The following is a 17,520-nucleotide window of genomic DNA, read 5'->3' on the forward strand; positions in this document are numbered from 1 at the left end:
CCTTGGATAAAAGAATGGCACTGCGCAAAGCACCCATCAGAAAGGGAACTGTTGAGGAACAACCTGTTCATCTACAATCAGTTGATTCCTCCCTCCAGGGTCTAGACAGGCAAGAATGAAGTGCCAGGTGGGTTGTTATGCAGGGCTGTTGAACAGTATTTGACTTGGTGGGTCATATGCCACGCTGGATATGATTTAGGTACAGCATTCAAAACCTAGTTTCAAACAGTGAAAAGGCATAGCACTCTCTCATTCAGGCATCTCTGTTCCTAGCTACCTACCACCCTCTTGAAGACAATCATCACACAGCTGGTTGAAACCTAGTTTAAGAAAAGAATATTGGGGGCATCTGCATTGCCCTGTCCTTGTTCCAGACACTGGTCATAACCCATTTTCTTCTTAATCTGACAGCAGGAGTCTGCCTTAAAGGGTTACAAGCTCTTTATTAATTGCTCCTCCAGATTTGATTAAAATCCCCTCATTCTGCAGGCCCTTTGAGCTCTGTTACAACTGCTCATTTAATTACTTTCCACCAACAACCTGATAACAGTAAGCTGTGGATGAGAGTGGTTTTTATTAAGCCAAAGGGAGAGAACGGGGACCTGCAAACGGAAGAAAGAATGTCCTCACAGCCATTTAAGCAACCTTCCAAAATCTCCCCTCATTATATCCAGTGTGGTCTGGATTCTGGCTGCAAAATTAATCGCCACCAGATTGAGGGTTAAATAACCCCATTGTCAAAAGACTTTAACAGAGATGTCCATGTTGGGAAAAAACCTTGAAGCCCACCAGTTACAAAGGGAATGGGAAGCTTGCCCCTTCTTTTAATTTCTTCCCACCTTTGTGCTGCCCTTCCAATAAAAAATATTCTCCCTACTAAGTCCCCATACTGATCTCCTTCCTCGCAGGAAGTACATACAAACACAGGAAAAAAATACACTCTGGTTTCATATCATTTTGACCTGTCTTCTGGAACACGCATGTCATGATGCATCATGGTACATACAGGCGTCATCAGGGAAGCAGAAGAGTCCTGAACAGCAATGCTCATTGCATTGGATTGGCATATTGGATTCAGAAGAGCCTTGTGTGGTTCTTTCTAATACTCATGCTTCTTTTCCCTTTTCTTCACGTAGCCGGGTTTTAGAGACAGCTGGTCTAGACATTGCATTTTTACTAGGAAGTGGACTCCATGTGATTGCTTAGCCCTGCTGTTGTAACATGTAAAACACATTCCTGGCTGTGGCTGATGTGAAGACGCTCCACACCTTCCCAGCAGTACCAAGAGACCATTTCAAGTGGTCTCTGTACAGTAAGTGTAACATGCCCGCAACTCTCAGGCCATAGCTGTTCTGCAGCTGCTCCCAATTGGATGTTGCCACTACAGTGTACTGTACTTCTAGCAAAACATCTGAGAGGGACCAGATTCAAAAGGCAGTTGAAAAGACCTTGTCACTGCCAGTCAAGAGGCATACTACTCTAGTTGGATGAATAGCCTGATCTATATATAAAAAAGGTCTGTATCTTCCTATGATCTTGAAAGGACAGATACTTTTTTTCTCCCAGATCACTCCTACAACAACATATATTTAACACTGTAAACAAGCAGAAGAATCTCTAAATATATCCTGTCTAGCAACTCTCCAAACCCTATCTTACCTAAACTTAAACCTGTAGTGTTTAAGCACTAACAGAAGAAGACAAAAGTCAAGCAGTCCAATATTCACCCTCATGCTTACCAAAAGAAGCCAGGGTAGAAAGGGAAAGGGAGGGAAAGATCATCACTAGTCACCCCAAAGATCACTCCCAAATGGTGAGTGAGGCTGCTAAGCACCTCACTTTGCTAATGAAGCAGCCTCAAGCTACACGCTCCGTATCTGGTACGCCTTTCTTCAACTGCTGCATGCAATGGAGACAACTTGCCTTGCAACCACAATAGGATAGCTTGCTATTTTCACGAAAGGCAGCTGGGGCAAAAAAATAAAAATAAAAATAAAATCTCATCATCCAGAGATCTCTCTTTCAGGGCTGGGGGGTACCTGACCAGTTCGGGGGCGGGGGGTGTATTAAATTTCTAGGAATCAGACTTGCACAGAGCTGAATACAGAAAATTGCTAGTAGTGGCATCAGAAGTTAGGATTCTGGGCAATCAAAGTGTCTGGGTTTTTTCCAGCCCTGCTTGACCATTAGAACAGCCTCCATCAGTAGCAGGTGTGCCACTCCACAGTTCCTTACCAAACAACAAAGCTGTTTTTACAGAGCTATTTAGCAGCCATGCAGGCAAGCCTGAAAGGTTTAGACAGGCATGCATTCCAAGGGGAGCGGGGATTTCAGTAAAAGCTGCTAATCATTGATGAAAGGGGAAAGAATTCTATGTTATATTAAAAAAAAATAAATCTGATTTGACAGTCTCAGAGCTCAAAAGGAAGGAGGTATGTGAAGGTATGTAGAGCAGATTTTCTATTGTAGCTCCTTCTACTATTTCTCTAGTTAAAAGGGCAACCATGTTTGTTATAATATGTTGCCTTTTGCTGTAAAAGAGCCTCCAGGTGCCTCTCAGATAAGGCCTTTGGGGCAGCTTCCTTGGCTCATTTGGGATAAGTAGTCCATTCACTCCTTAATTCTGACTTATCACTGCAGTGTTTCTGCCAAATGCTGTGTGCATCCCTTACCTTTATATATGCCTCCATTGTTGCTGCATCAGGGCAGTGCCCATGGAAATGCCCACGCAAAAAAGGTACTTGTGATTGGCCAACAACTGCATCGACAAAATTAGGCGAGACACCTCAAATTGCCACATAACATTTTACATAAAAGGCAGGTTGTGTGTTTATGTGAATGCCTTTAGCCTGCATCCTATAAAAAAAAACACAACTCAAGGAATGACATGCTGTGCTGCCGAGTCATAGACTGTCTTTTTGCCTTTAAATGGCTGAACCTAGTGCTTTTGTTCCAATTTACTCTTGCACGTAAAATGCCAGCATTAGAACTGGTGAGCTTAATTAGGTGGCTGTATGACTAGGAGTGCCTTTGACCTAACTTCCCTAAAGAAAGTTGTTCTAGAAGTCATTCACATTTTAGTAACATCTAGACAGGACTACTGTAATGTAGAACAAGTGGGCTGCCGCAGAAAAAGATGCAGAAGCTTCAGCTGACTCAAAATGTTGTTGCCAGATTACTGTCTAGAACTGGCCTGGTAACGGTAAAGGACCCCTGGATGGTTAAGTCCAGTCAAACGCAACTATGGGGTGCAGAGCTCATCTCGCTTTCAGGCCAAGGAAGCCGGTGTTTGTCCACAGACAACTTTCTGGGTAACGTGGCCAGCATGACTAAAATGCTTCTGGTGCAACAGAACACAGTGATGGAAGCCAGAGTGCACGGAAACACCATTTACCTTCCCCTCGCAGCAGTACCTATTTATCTACTCAGGCTGGTATGCTTTCAAATTGCTAGGTTGGCAGAAGCTGGGACAGAGCAATGGGAGCTCACCCTGTCACGTGGATTTGAACTGCCAACCTTCCGATTAGCAAACTCAAGAGGTTCAGTGGTTTAGACCACAGAGCCACCCTGATAGAGCATACCTATCTGGTCCTGTTTGATCTTCAGTGATACTGTAGACTTCCAGGCTCAACCCAACGTGCTAGTTTTTTATCTTTAGGACCCTAAATCATGGGTAGCCACCAAGGCTGAACTACAACTCGCATTCATTCTGACCATGCTGATGGCAGTTAGAGTCCAAAAACATATGGCGGGCACCATATTAGTTACCCCTGTCCAACAGGTGTGGCAGTGGGAAGAGGGAGGAGGAAGAGCACTGCCATTGCCCAAACACCTGTGTGAACCCATCGTTATATGCATGGTGAACATCTGGCTATTTGTGGAGGCTTCTGGAGTTGGCTGAACCTATGCTGATCCTAATCTGCTGATGAGAAGGGCAAAGACCTTCCAGTTTTCTGACTCTGAATTATTTTATGTTTTCATTATGCTGTCTTGATGTTGCTTTGATTATTTTTTCTATTTTTATGCTGCTCAGCACTCTAAAGTTCAATGTGGACAAAATGTGGGACAACAGGTTTAAAAATAAATAACAATGCTTCAGGAAACCTAGAACAGTGCCTAAATAGGGAGAGGTGGATCTCCTATGATAGCAGCTCTAGATGCTGGTTTGTAAGATCCACTTATTCCAGTTGTACACAATCAGTCTAGAGCAGGGATGAAGAGTCTGCAGCCTGGATCTTGTTCATTTTTTAATGTAATCCAACCCATGGTCTGATTCACACTGAATACCCAGTGTGAACCTATCCAGAGGAGGGGTACCTTTTTTGATCCCCAACATTTCCCCCCTGTGGTCCAATGGCCCCTAATTAAAGGAAAACCCCAAATGATCCAAACCACTCATTTAGAGCAGGCATGGGCAGAAAGTAAATCAGGATCTACTGGGAAAACTTTGGTGATTCGCAGTAGATCGGGAAGCATTTCTCAGTCCCAATTCTTTAACAACAGAGACAACAAAATGACTACCTGAAATTAGGCTGCTGCACTGAAGTATGCTTTGGGCAACTGGGGATTGAATTTTTGTGTAGAAGGGCTGTGAGCTCAGAACAGCTCTGATACTCAAAACAATCCCCGTCCTCAGCAGCTGCTAAGAGGAACCTAGCTCTTTAATTATAAGCGTATGTCTTATAATTCTAGTAAATTATAAGTTCTAGTAAACTAGAGTTCTAGTAAAACACAAAGTAAATCCTGCATGGCTGAAGTCCTCCCTCTCCTGGTTTAGTGGGCAGTTAGGATCCTCAGACCTAGCTATAGGACAGTCTGCAAGAGGAGAATAAAGCAATCCCAGTGTAAAAAGGTAAAGAAACTGCAGCCCAACAGAATTAAGGTTGGGCTACTCAGCCACAGTGCTCCTAACTCATATAAACACCAGTTTATCTTGCTGGAGGGAGTGCAAAGAAACTTCTCCAATACCTGCAGCAGAGACAATCTGTCAAATGACAGAGCTTTTGCAAAACAGACCTAATGAGTCTGGTTTAGAAGAGATGTTGCATGTACCCATGATTCATCTGCTTCCTAATAGTAAGTTTGTTTCCCCTCAGGACAGACTCAAATAGATATTATTCATTCTATGAAAAGAAACCTGAGAGCAAAATGGGGGGAGGGGGGACTCTTAGAACCAAACCAGCCATGGTAGCAGCAGACCTATTCATTTATACCCAGGTCTCCCTCAGTTGTGTATAAAGCGAGGGCCCACTGCTTCATGAAAACAAGGTGGATGGGTCAGAGCTTCCAGGCACTTCCACTGTTTGTGGCTTACCTACCTAAGGTCCGTCTACCTATGATTTCAATGAGTGAGATCAACTGGGTAAAATGTGCTTGTGGGAAACTTTACACAAGCCTGGAGTGGTAGGCATGGAGAGGCTTAAGTTTCCCTCACCCATGTATTACTTATTCTAAGGATGAGATCTCACTTTATATGTGACTGGTCTGCTACTGTCCTGCCAAGTTTGAACATTACATTCATGAGATAATTATATTGACTAAGAAAACAGAGAAAAATAATAATTTTGGCATCGGACACTCAGTATATATTATTAGTTATTTTGGAAAGGAGTAACTAATAATATGCGCAGCAGCCCAAGAAGGATTAAGCAGCTTAAACTGATAATACAAATGTTGTCGTGACTAATGCACACCATACCAATTTTGGCAAGGTTTAATGAGGAAAGCTGAGTTTGGGTCTTTAGTTGTTGGTGGGGGGAATGGCAAAGTACAGCACTTGCACTGTGCTGCCATAGAAACAGCAGAGAAGTTCCTTGCGGAGTTAAAATGAGTGGACCAAGAGCCCCTTTTCATGACCAGCCACGGCCCTTGCTTGTGGTGACCACCTGTACCATATGCAATTGTGTGATGGCTGGCAGCGCACACTGAGCTTTAACACACTTGCACATTTGGCTGATTCTGTCCATTTGCGGGGCGTGCTGAAACTCAACGCACACAGAGTTCTGCCTAAGCTGTCACCCATCAGATGATGGAATCTGCTTGTTCATTAAAAAGGAGCCCTCAGGAGAGCTGTCGCTCTGGTGTTGAATCAAGTAAAGGTGTAGCCCATCACTCACACAAGCACTTTTATTGCAATGAGCTCCATGATCGCTCCATGAGCTCGACATCTAATCAGAACTGTACTAATAAAGGGAGTGATGTATTCGAAGAAAGTATTTTTATTTGGTTGCTCTGAGAATCTGACAGTCCTGCCTCACACTGTGCTGGAGAAATATCACACAGATGTACTATGCAGAGAGAAAAGGCTGTGCCTCATTACTGCTAAGCTTAAAATCACGTAAAAGGGCCAGCTGTGGACAAACTCAAGTTCTTACCTGTTTCTCAGTCATAGCATAGAGGTACTGGAGATCAGGGCTGAGCACTAAGTCCCGCAGGATGGAGCTGCCATCATGGGCTATGACATTCTCATACTGCAATGCTGAACGTCCAATGGGATTGGCAGGGTCCACAAGGATCTGAAAGAAAAGGCGGCAGCGTTAGCATTTGCTGTTATGATGCCTAGTATCATCAAGATGGGAGCCATTTGTTGGGTGGCAAAGGAATAATGTGCCAATACACACCAATAACTAGCTGGGGGGGGGAACAGAAAGAAAGAAAAACATATGAGGAGCTTTAGGTATACAGTATATGATAGTCAGCCCTTGCCCTGTCAACCACCACCATGTTCCTTAAAACTTCATGACTTCCAACTAGGCCAAAGTCATGGGCTGATGTTTGATAAATCAGCCCAATGGGAATCCCAATAACCCCATCCCAACAACATGTTTTGGCTGCCACAGGTAGAAGCAGAGAAGGAAATGCAGAGTCGGGATCAGGGATCAGCAACTTTTTTCAGCCGTGGGCCGATCCACCGTCCCTCAGACCATGTGGTGGGTCAGACTATATTTTGAAGGGGGTGGAAATGAACAAATTCCTATGCCCCAGAAATAACCCAGAGATGCATTTTAAATAAAAGGACACATTCTACTAATGTAAAAACATGCTGATTCCCAGATTGGGCCAGATTGAGAAGGCAATTGGGCAGCATCTGGCCCCCGGTGCCTTAGGTTGCCTACCCCTGGTCAGGACGATTCTCCAAAACAGAAATCCATCTTTCATGCATTTTTCTAAATATTTTATTTAGAAAACAAGAGCCAGCCAACAAGAGCCCCTCCCAATACCCTTGCTGCTTTAGAACCCTTATCCAAGTTGCCTTATTTTTATATTATTATTTTTGCCTCCGTTCATTAATCAAACTACTCCTTGAGAAAGAGTTAGGACAAGAAATAGCTCCACCTGGTTTCCATTTAAAATAAAACTACATTATGCACTTCAGTGCACATTAATGCTCTTCAATTAAATCTAATGAACTTTAAATGAAGCAGGGGACTTCTGGATAATGTGTTAATAGCTCCAAAGAAAGTGCAAATGGCTGGTAAGGGGTGTGCAGAGAAATAGTGGCAGCCACACAGGCATTGTAGAGGAGATGAAACACAAAGCTCTGGGTTTTAACTGGGGTGAGCCTTCCATTACATATCTAGACTGGGAGAGCACAAGGTGGAGGAAGAGTTTAATCTACTGGGAACTTCATCCCACCTAATGTGCAACTACAGAAATATCGCCAAATATCTGTATGAACACAATCATCACAACCTAGCTTCTTTCTCATGTGGTCATTGTATGCAATGTTTTGCTCATCTTAACATTAACTCTCTCCACGCACTTGCAGGACAGCTATTACAACCCCATTTGTCACACACCTGGATTATTTAAGCTTTGTTTTGATCAGCATTTCTCCCCTGCTGAACTTTTCCAGCAACCTAGCAATTGTCTCCTTCTTAAAATGTTCTCTGGTGTGGAAAAAAGGTGGAGCATCAGAAAGCTTATAGCCTAGCACACTTTCCCTAAGTATCAACGGCATAGTGCATTTAATGTAACATTAGTGGAGAGTTAACACATATAATCACCTTTGTTTTATGATCAAGGACCCATGTTCTGCCTCCCTATAGCCTGTATTTCATAACAGAAGAGAAGGTAAACCAGCACCTTTGTTCTAGGCAAGGGATATAGTAAATGCTCTAATCCCATTACCACTCACAGTGACAATAAAGCTTATCCTAAAGACCTTGCTTTCACTATAGAAGCCATAACCACATTAAAAAGGCACCCCAGGGTCATAGCCAACCCACGGCAGGGAGGAAATACAATAGGGTTAATTCTCTAAAGTTAACTGCCACCTGGCTGCTGAGCATGAGTCGTTTACTTGCCCAGAGAGTATCTGCTTGTGACACACTTATGGTCAAACTTGTGTAAGTTGAACTGTGAGGGGAATGGTCAGTAACCTAGTCCTGTCTCACAGCAAGAAACTAGACTCAGAGGCCTTTTGGACCTAACTAATTCTATGACATACAGTGGTACCTCGGGTTACAGACTCCGCTAACCCAGAAATAGTATCTCGGGTTAAGAACTTTGCTTCAGGATGAGAACAGAAATTGCGCGGCAGCGGCGTGGCGGCAGCGGGAGGCCCCATTAGCTAAAGTGGTACCTCAGGTTAAGAACAGTTTCAGGTTAAGAACAGACCTCCAGAACGAATTAAGTTCTTAACCCGAGGTACCACTGTATAGTTAAAGCGATGATATGCCACAACTTTCCCACTAACCTCTAGAATGTTTTGGACTACAATTCCCACAATCTGGCCACTGCTCGTGCTGGCTGGGTCTGATAGTCCAAAATGTCTGGAGGGTAACAAATTAGGAGATACTGATCTACCATGCTAGCAGTGGCTAACATGAGTTACCAACAGACTCTAGAAATTCAGTTCGTCTTTTATATGTTTCTGGGAGATGCATGTCGTAAGTACTTTCCTACACAGAGAGAGGTATATAGGAAAGCAGAAACTATTTCACCCTATCAGCTTCCTGGATAACCAAATGTGGGCACATAAAATTCGCACCAAATCCCACCATTGTCTCTTGCGCCTGGTACTGAAGCCGCTTCTCCAGTCTTTCTGTCAGGCAAGTGCAACATTTGGCAGTAAGAGGGGGAATTCTTCATTCTGCACCCATCACCCTCAATCTCACTCCAAAAGATGGACCCAGCCTATTACATTACAGAAAACAAACCTGTCTGTAAAGCTGAAGTGGAACCAGGAAAAAAGCAGTTCTATTTCCCCAGACGTAGAAAGCAACACTTTCCACACAGCACCCATCAAATGTCCAACAGACAACAACAGTTCAGTTTTAGGCCCTGACCAAGCCCCACCTCCTGACTTTACCATCCATGTAGTTCCCATTCTTGGAGATTTCTCATGGTGTCCCCATATAGGGGAATAGTCTCCTGATTTGGAAGCGAAAGCACAGAGGGCCTCGGTCAGAGAGCCTTCCATTCATTCCCACTGGATCTCAGTAGTAGTAGGTAAATTGTGGAGAAAAGTCTAAGTGACAGATTCAAAGCCACATAAAAACAATAACAAAATTGTGCCTGGCTATGCTATTACTTAATGGGAAATGAGTAATTCATTTTGTTCCCTCTAGTTCCACTGGCAATGTTTAGTAACTGGTGCATCCTTCATCTTCACAACCCGCCCCCAACCAAAGCGCTTCCCCACCCTAGTCCCCAAATAAAGCCCCACAGCGTGCATTGCAGCTTCATTTCCCTCGTTGCAATAAATAGACTCCATCCGTCCATTTGCATACTTTTCAATCAGGCAAAGGAAGTGGGGCTTAGGAGGCAGGATCCTGGCGTGTGGCTGATTAGCATGGAAATGTATGCGGCTCACAAACAAACTGGGGCCCGTTTAATTAGAGCGGCGCCTTTGATTCACCGCCAACATCCAGCACACACCAGCCCCGGATTATTTTTAGTCAGTTTTACAAAACAAATGTATTTGATTAAGAGAGACACCCCTGAGCTAAGGAAGGCTGACAGACAGGGGCAGAGACGTGGGGAGGTTGGCCCCCTACAGGGAAGAGGGCCTGGGCCTGTGGTGAAGGTGTCCAGGAATGCAGGTGCAATTGTGAGGAGCCCTCACACGCGGCCTGACAGCTGCACAGCAAAAATGGAGGGAAGCACTGGAATGCGTCTCTGCAGCTGCCAATTCCTGATGGAAGTCCTGCAATGGTCCCTCCAATTACTGTGCTAAAATGTATCCCAGTCCATGGATGGGCCTGACCCTAAAATCACTATTTCACTCACAGGCCCGCATCTAGGAGTTCCTTGTTGCCAACAGCTCCGTCCTCATCCTTCCTGCGGGCTGTCCCTCCCTCCCTCAGTGCACCATCCTTGCGAGAGGAGACAGGCATACCTGCTCTTTTTTACTGCATGTATACGACAGAAACATACAGCAGGGAGCCGCTATTGACCTGTCTTCCTACTGCATGTTTCCCACCGTGCAGACACAGTGAAAGGAAGCTGTGCCACAGAGCACAGGACAGAAGCAAGCAGATATATGCTACATTTTAAACACATGCTTCTATTGTAACATGTAGGAGTCTTTGAGTTAGCCTGAAATCCAAGGCCCTGAAAGGGGAGCTTCCATTGATTCCGCAAGCTCTTTCTCCTGCATATCAAATATAGGTCATTACAAGAGTCTGTAACCCCCTGCTGGTCAATTATTTCTATTTGAATGCTAAAAGCTTTGTCAATAGGCCACTACCTGAAGTTACTAGAATATCTGCATTAGCAATCAACCTCGCTTTGTACATGCAACTGAGATTTATCTTTTTTCTTTTTTTAAGCCTCTCCAGTTCCGAAGACTCTGTGCCAGGAACATTACATTAAAACGTATACGAACGGAGAATATATAAAACAGATACAACTAATATAAACACCCACACAAAATATCCAAAACCAGCCCAAATGAAAAGCCTTATGAATACTTCCGAAAGATTCTTGTCCGTATTTACATACATACCACTTTTCTATTAAAACATCCAAAGTAGCTTACAAGTGTAACACAAAGTTGCCCTAGTCCAAAAAGAAGGTGCTCGGATTCCAAGCTTTAGCAGTACTCCAAGGGGAATGTTGTTGTGGAGTTGACTCTCTGCGTGTGAGCTGATGTCTTGAAGATACTTGGGCGCACAACTAAGAAGCTCTCCTTGGTCCACTGAAGAAATCAGCAGTAGAACATAAGAGATGGAGCCTGTTTCTGAAGGTATTTTCCATCCCAAGCCCAACACACCTTCAGAGTTCAAAAAGTATTCAGCTGTGGCCAAAAGAAGATTAACTCTGACCAAGTTCAGCCATTGTGCCTTGTGGCTGAGTGGAGATTTGAACCCAGTTCCCCCTGGTCCAAGTCTGACTTTCTGTCCACTGTAGCTCACTTCCGTCTCTCATTATGAAAAAGGTAGCTATCTTGTGCCCTCCAGAGGTACATGGACTACTACAACTCCCACCATCCCTCACCACTGGCCCTGCTGCCTAGAGTTGATGGGAGCCGAAGTCCACAACTGTAGGCCCACGTTAGCCACATCTGTTATAAAGAGAGTCCATTATATCTGATAAGGAACTCATTACAACTCTGAACATTGCATACTTCTATAAAAACCCACTGGTTTGCTAAAAATACATTATTATACCTATTTCATACTTGTTATTATCTGGGACTATAATTGGTGGCTTTTTCAACTACAGGCACTAGCTGTGAGAAGCCAGATATAGGCTCTTCTTTTCTTCAACATGGCAACAATTTCACCTAAGATGCACTGTCATGTCGAATGCACCCTTCCGGTCATTTTATGGGCTGTATTCACAGCACAATCGATCAATACACTCTTACCCTAGTTTTGAAATCGATCTGTGGGTGTGTTAAGTCATTCCAGCAGTAACATTTAACTACTGGGGTAATTCTACAATTATATTAATCCACCATGTAGTGCTAGGTAAGTGGATGAGATCTCCAATAGCAAAACATAAAAAGCCTGTACAACGGCGTCAATGAAGTAGCTATCAGAGCCAGGGTGGCACAGAAGATAGCATGCTGTGTTTGGAGCTGGCCTCAAATCCCTGATCAGCCGTGAAGCTGACTGGGTGACCTTAGGTCAACCACAGTCTCTCTCAGCTTAACCTTCCTCAGAAGACTGTTCTGAGGGTATAGGGAGGAAACTCCATCTGTGTCACACTGATCCCCAAGCAGAATCAAATACGATGGATGTGAGCTGACTTGCGGTGTGCTCAGTGCTTAGTAGGAAGTAGTTCGGTTTTAATGACATTCACTGAATTAGTTCAAAAATCTCTGAACTGCATCTGAAAGCAGTTCCCATAACTGCCTGTGTGAAGTGTACATTAATTAAGTTCATATTGGGATAGAACTTGAACGATTTCTAGTTCAGTCTAAAGCCTGAGAAAAGGGTGAGATAATTTCAGGTGGCTCCTCCCTTAGATTTTTTTATTTATTAAAAAACCCTCTTTATAGACTCTTTGGGCCTTAAACCTGAAAGAGAATAAGTGGGGGGGGGGGGCGTTATAAACAACTCACATTTCACTATGTGTGTCTTTTCTTAGTTTCTTGGTTTTTGTATCTTACACTTCAGCTCAGAAGCTTGTAACTTTCTAAATGCTGAATAAACTTACCAAGGATTATTTGGATGAATCTGAACTGAATGTGAACTGAACTAATCTATTTTGTAAAAGGACAAACATCAAGTGCAATTAGGGGAGGGGAGGGGAGGGGTTTTGGGGGTTGTGGGTTTTTTTGTGGGGTTTTTTAACTATAACTAGTTACTTTTTGAAACAAACTTTCCAAGCTCTGGGTGTGTGGGACATCCCAGAAACAGACACTTGTTTTTCAAGCTTAGGTACCTGTTCTGTAGGGAAGCCGGTGGCACTGTGAGTTAAACCACAGAGCCTAGGACTTGCCGATCAGAAGGTCAGCAGTTCAAATCCCCGTGACGGGGTGAGCTCCCATTTCTCGGTCCCTGCTCCTGCCAACCTGGCAGTTTGAAAGCATGTCAAAGTGCAAGTAGATAAATAGGAACCGCTCCGGCGGGAAGGTAAATGGCATTTCCATGCACTGCTCTGGTTCGCCAGAAGCGGCTTAGTCATGCTGGCCACATGACCCGGAAGCTGTACACCGGCTCCCTCGGCCAATAAAGCGAGATGAGCGCCGCAACCCCAGAGTCGGTCACGACTGGACCTAATGGTCAGGGGTCCCTTTACCTTTACCTCTTCTGTAAGAGGAGGAAATTCCCGTAAAGTCCATAGGAAACTTTGGCCCCAAATCTAAACACATTTACTGAACACAATGGAACTTACTTCTGAGTAAATATCTCTAAGAGTGGCCTGTAAGAGATGGGTTATGTTACTCCACAGGTGTCTAATCTGCAGCAGAGGTAGCAAAGGCAATAGTGACTTACTATACCTGAACAGAAGGATCTGACTATGGAAGTAAAAAACTAGACTTCTGCTCCAGTGCTGTGCTGATGCCTGTTCTCTAGCCAAGCAGAATAGAGCGCCACCGCTTGGGACAAGTGGGGGCAATCCTATGGAACCAGAGGGCATTCTGGTAGATATCCCTGAAATTCATATGCAGTGTAGGCAAACTCTGCACATTAGAGTGGCATTAGTCCAGATTTGGACTTGAGTTTGGCTACCATGATAATATTCTGATTTATTCAGATTTATTCTCATTAGAACAAAGGCAATATCTGCGGGGGTGGGTTTTACTGCAGAGCCCTGGGGTGTGTATAGAGACCCATGTTGATGACAGAAATACCCTTTAAGAGTAATTACTTTCATGAAAAGTTTGTAATTGCCCAGGTAAGAAAGTTGGAAAAACAAACAGGGCCAGAGAGAAAGGTTGCTGCTCAGCAGCAGAGCATCTGCTTTGCATGCAAAAGGTCCCAGGCTCAATCCCCAGGACCTTCAGGTAGACCTGAAAGAGATCCCATTCTGAAACCCTGGAGAGCTGCTGCCAGTCTATGTACACAGTGCTAAGCTAGAGGGACCAATAGCATAAAGCAGCTTCCTGTGTTCCTGTGGTTTCATAGGGTCATAGAACTGTCAATGCATACTATCAGGTGCATGTTTATCATCATGCAATAGTGGCAACAACCAAGCAGCAAACATGATGCTTTTGCAACATGGTCATCAAGATTTCATTATTGTACAGAGTTGCTCTAACTGGTTGTGCAGCAATGATTCTTATTTGCTGTAGGGAAAAAGTGAATGGCTGTTTGCAAGTCTGCACCTCTATACTTGCAAAAAGAAGAAAAGAAAAGAAAGCTAGATGTGGTGGGGACCAAGTGTCTTGCGCAGGAAAAACAGAAGACTTCTGGCACGGCAAGTGCACCAAGAAATATGCCCTGTGCAAGCTGCTCCTGCTCAAGGAATCAGATTACAAAAACCCATGGACAAGATGCTTCTTGTTCTTTGTTTTCGTTAAAGTGTTAAGGACAGCTGTAGATGCTTTTGCCACACTTCGTATTTGCTATCCTCCAGGCATTCGTAGAGGAGTGGGCACACCTGCCACAATGTGTTAACAGTTTTGGTCTCTTTCCTATTGTCCCAGAGGGAATTCTGGTTTTATCTCCTAGAACTTAATTTGCAGTGTAGGCAAAAACACTTTCAGTAGAAAACTAAGGAAACAGGCCTCTTAAACAGAGGAAGGAACAGGGAACTACAATGCATTTGAGAAGGATATATATACACCAAATTCAGTACCAGAAGCACGGGATGAGATGCAGTAAATGACTTACAGCTCACACCTCTCCAGGACTGTTCCACCTTCACCTGCTTGAAGCAGGGTAGGACTCTAACACAGCTGGAATTTGACAGTTTCTTGATCCTTCTTTGAAACCAAGCAGCTATTAAGGCACAGTGGCACTGTGAAGGAGTCCTATCCATCTAGGTTCTTCCACACCCCATCTCCCACCAGGTGTGGGAAGGTACAGAGGCATGAGATGTGAAGAAGGGTATCTGTAAATCAGAGCAACACTCCTAAGAAACATCCTCCTTCCTGCCCTCCATTCCACACTTCCACCCAGGGGAATAAACATTTACCAAAAAAAGCCCCTTATTAACCTTTCTCCTTATCCTGATGCTGATAATTACTCAAATACTAATAATTACTCTAGCTAATTTCTCATTGAGAATTCTGCTCATATTCACTCCATCTCATGTAAGTCAGTCACAGCACTTGGCTGGATTATTCAGGGAAGAATCTTAAAATGTAACATGGTTAGAGAATATACAACAATATAAAAACAGGAGATAAGAAGATAATGTGTTCCTGGCTTAAACATCCTGGCCACTGATGAGTATCCTCAGTGATTTATTAACCATAGGTGTAGCCCAAACTTGAGCAGTAGCTTTGTCAGCTGTGTTGCAGAAGAACACAGGAAGAAAATTCAAACCTGATATTTATAAAAGGGAAAAACTCTTTAAAACCATGTTACACAACTGAGTAGCATGGAGTTTTCATTTATACACCTAGAACACAGGTGCAAAAAGATCATTCTGATGCCATGTGTAAATAGCTACTTAATTCTTTCCTCACTTAGCATTCAAATTATTATTCTTCCATGCAATTTTCTGGTTTCTTTACTTGTAGCTCTGGACTTCTTTCCAAATTAGAAATCTTGAGCTTATGGGAACACACTTGCCTTAAATGTGTCCCAGACATACAACAGAAGGATTCAGAAAACAGAATGGACTCTTAAGATGGCCTACAAATGAAACCCAGGGAAAATCATGTAAACTAGGTCAAGTCTGGAGTAGCAAACAGTGAGTTGCAGAGTGATTGCATAACATGGGTAATGAAGTGCTGACCCACAAGTAATAGTCCTTCCCAAGGAAGAGCACACAAAAAGACATCCTCTCCGCTGCTCACATGACATGCAACATGCCTTATTATGAGAAAAACAAAAACACACAACTCAACAAAGAAATTGTAAGAGCTGTACAATAAGCAGTGATAAAGGTGAAAACCTTCTGTGTTAAAAATAACGCAGCTATTAAAACAGATACAAACCATCAGTAAAAGGGCCTGACTCACCCCAGTAAAAAGAGGTCATCATAATGTTAGTGCTGCTCTGAAGTAAGTCAGACACCATCCCCTTGTACAGGAAAAAATTTCAGTTCGGTGTTGGCTAACCATCAGACACAAGCAACCTGCTCTACAAGAGGTGCTATGTCATAAAGAAAAAATTCCCAAGCATCAGCTAACAAAAGCACAAATCACCTTTGGGAAGTTCAGAAACTCAGGATGGAACTTGCAAAAGGATGAATAGGTGTTACTGTGGACCAGCTTTTCCAACCTGGTACCTTCCAGATGTTCCAAACAACAACTCCCGTCAGCCACAGACAGTTCTGCCAACTAGCACAGCTGGCAAAGTACAATAAACACCTGTGAAGGCTAGAAACTGGAGAATGACTCATGTTCAGAAGTGATATTAGCATGGACACCTCTATAGCATCAAGTAGACTGCACAGTGCAATCCTGTACATGTTATGAAGAACTTACTTCCAAGTAAGTGCATTCAGGATTGCAATCTTGACTGCCTGTAAGACCCATTAAAATCTGTGGGACTTACTTCTCAGTAACATGCATAGGATTGTCCTGTGACTTTCAATCTTAAATGTGAATCTTTCCAGACTATAGCAACTAAACAAACAGACTTGCCCTCCCATGAACTGGTATCTGTATCCAGAGCTTCCTGCCGCAAATAGATGGTGGCTAGTGGCCAATTGCCCCAAATGGTTAGGTAAATCACTGGCAGCAAATACTATTCTTTTGTTTGATGCTGCTATTTACCACTCGCATATTCATGGATAATTGAACAATTCCATCAGGTTCACATTCTGAAAGGACAACAACTTGACCCACTTCCCACTGTGTTGAGACTCCACCGAACTGTAATTCAACAGATCAATTATTTTATGCCGGATAAAAAGATTTTAGCCCTTTGTCCCTGCTGTTATTGCCTACTATCTCTTGGCTGCATTACAAACTTCCTATGTCATTTTGGAAAAGATGATCAGATGGCAGCCCTATACACAAGGAAGCTAAATACACAAGCAAACTTATTACTGGCATTTCCTGACTCCCCAACCACCCACCTGATGCTGCAGACTCGATATTCCTTCAATAATGGTGTTTACATGCTTTATTGGGCTCTCTGCAGATATATAACATGGTCATAAACACAAGCTCTGTCTGAAGAATATGGCAAGTTGCAAAAGTAAAAAATCAGCAATGCTCAAACTGCAGCTGTTAGCTTAAATTCATGCAACCCTCAACATAATTTCATGTGGGTCGGGGGAGCCCTGAGGGAAAGGAGGGTGGAAATGGGGCAAATGGCCTAAATGGATGGAGTGATAGAAAAAGGGATGGGTGGGAAGCCCTCTAGAAGCAGTACTCAGTCCCAATCTATATCTCCCCTGGCAGCCTCCTGAGCAGGGAAGAACAGGGGGTGAGGAGAGAGAAGATGTGCCACTGCCTACTTTTGCTTCTGATCTCATCTACAGCTGAATTTGGCTTTGCCC

At 43.6% G+C, this 17,520-nt stretch overlaps 1 protein-coding gene across 6 annotated transcripts in view; it reads right to left on the minus strand.

The window, feature by feature from the left end:
• PLXNA1 (plexin A1) overlaps positions 1 to 17,520 on the minus strand; it is a 298,111-nt gene that overhangs the window by 146,095 nt on the left and 134,496 nt on the right. For all 6 annotated transcript variants that reach the window (XM_083418456.1, XM_083418455.1, XM_083418458.1 and 3 more), the window contains exon 4: positions 6,375 to 6,515. In XM_083418456.1, coding sequence (XP_083274582.1) covers positions 6,375 to 6,515 — 141 coding nt within the window. The remainder of the gene's footprint in view (positions 1 to 6,374; positions 6,516 to 17,520) is intronic.

Source organism: Podarcis tiliguerta (assembly GCF_965153285.1).
Source record: "Podarcis tiliguerta genome assembly, chromosome: 2".
Classification (NCBI taxonomy): Eukaryota; Metazoa; Chordata; class Lepidosauria; order Squamata; family Lacertidae; genus Podarcis; species Podarcis tiliguerta.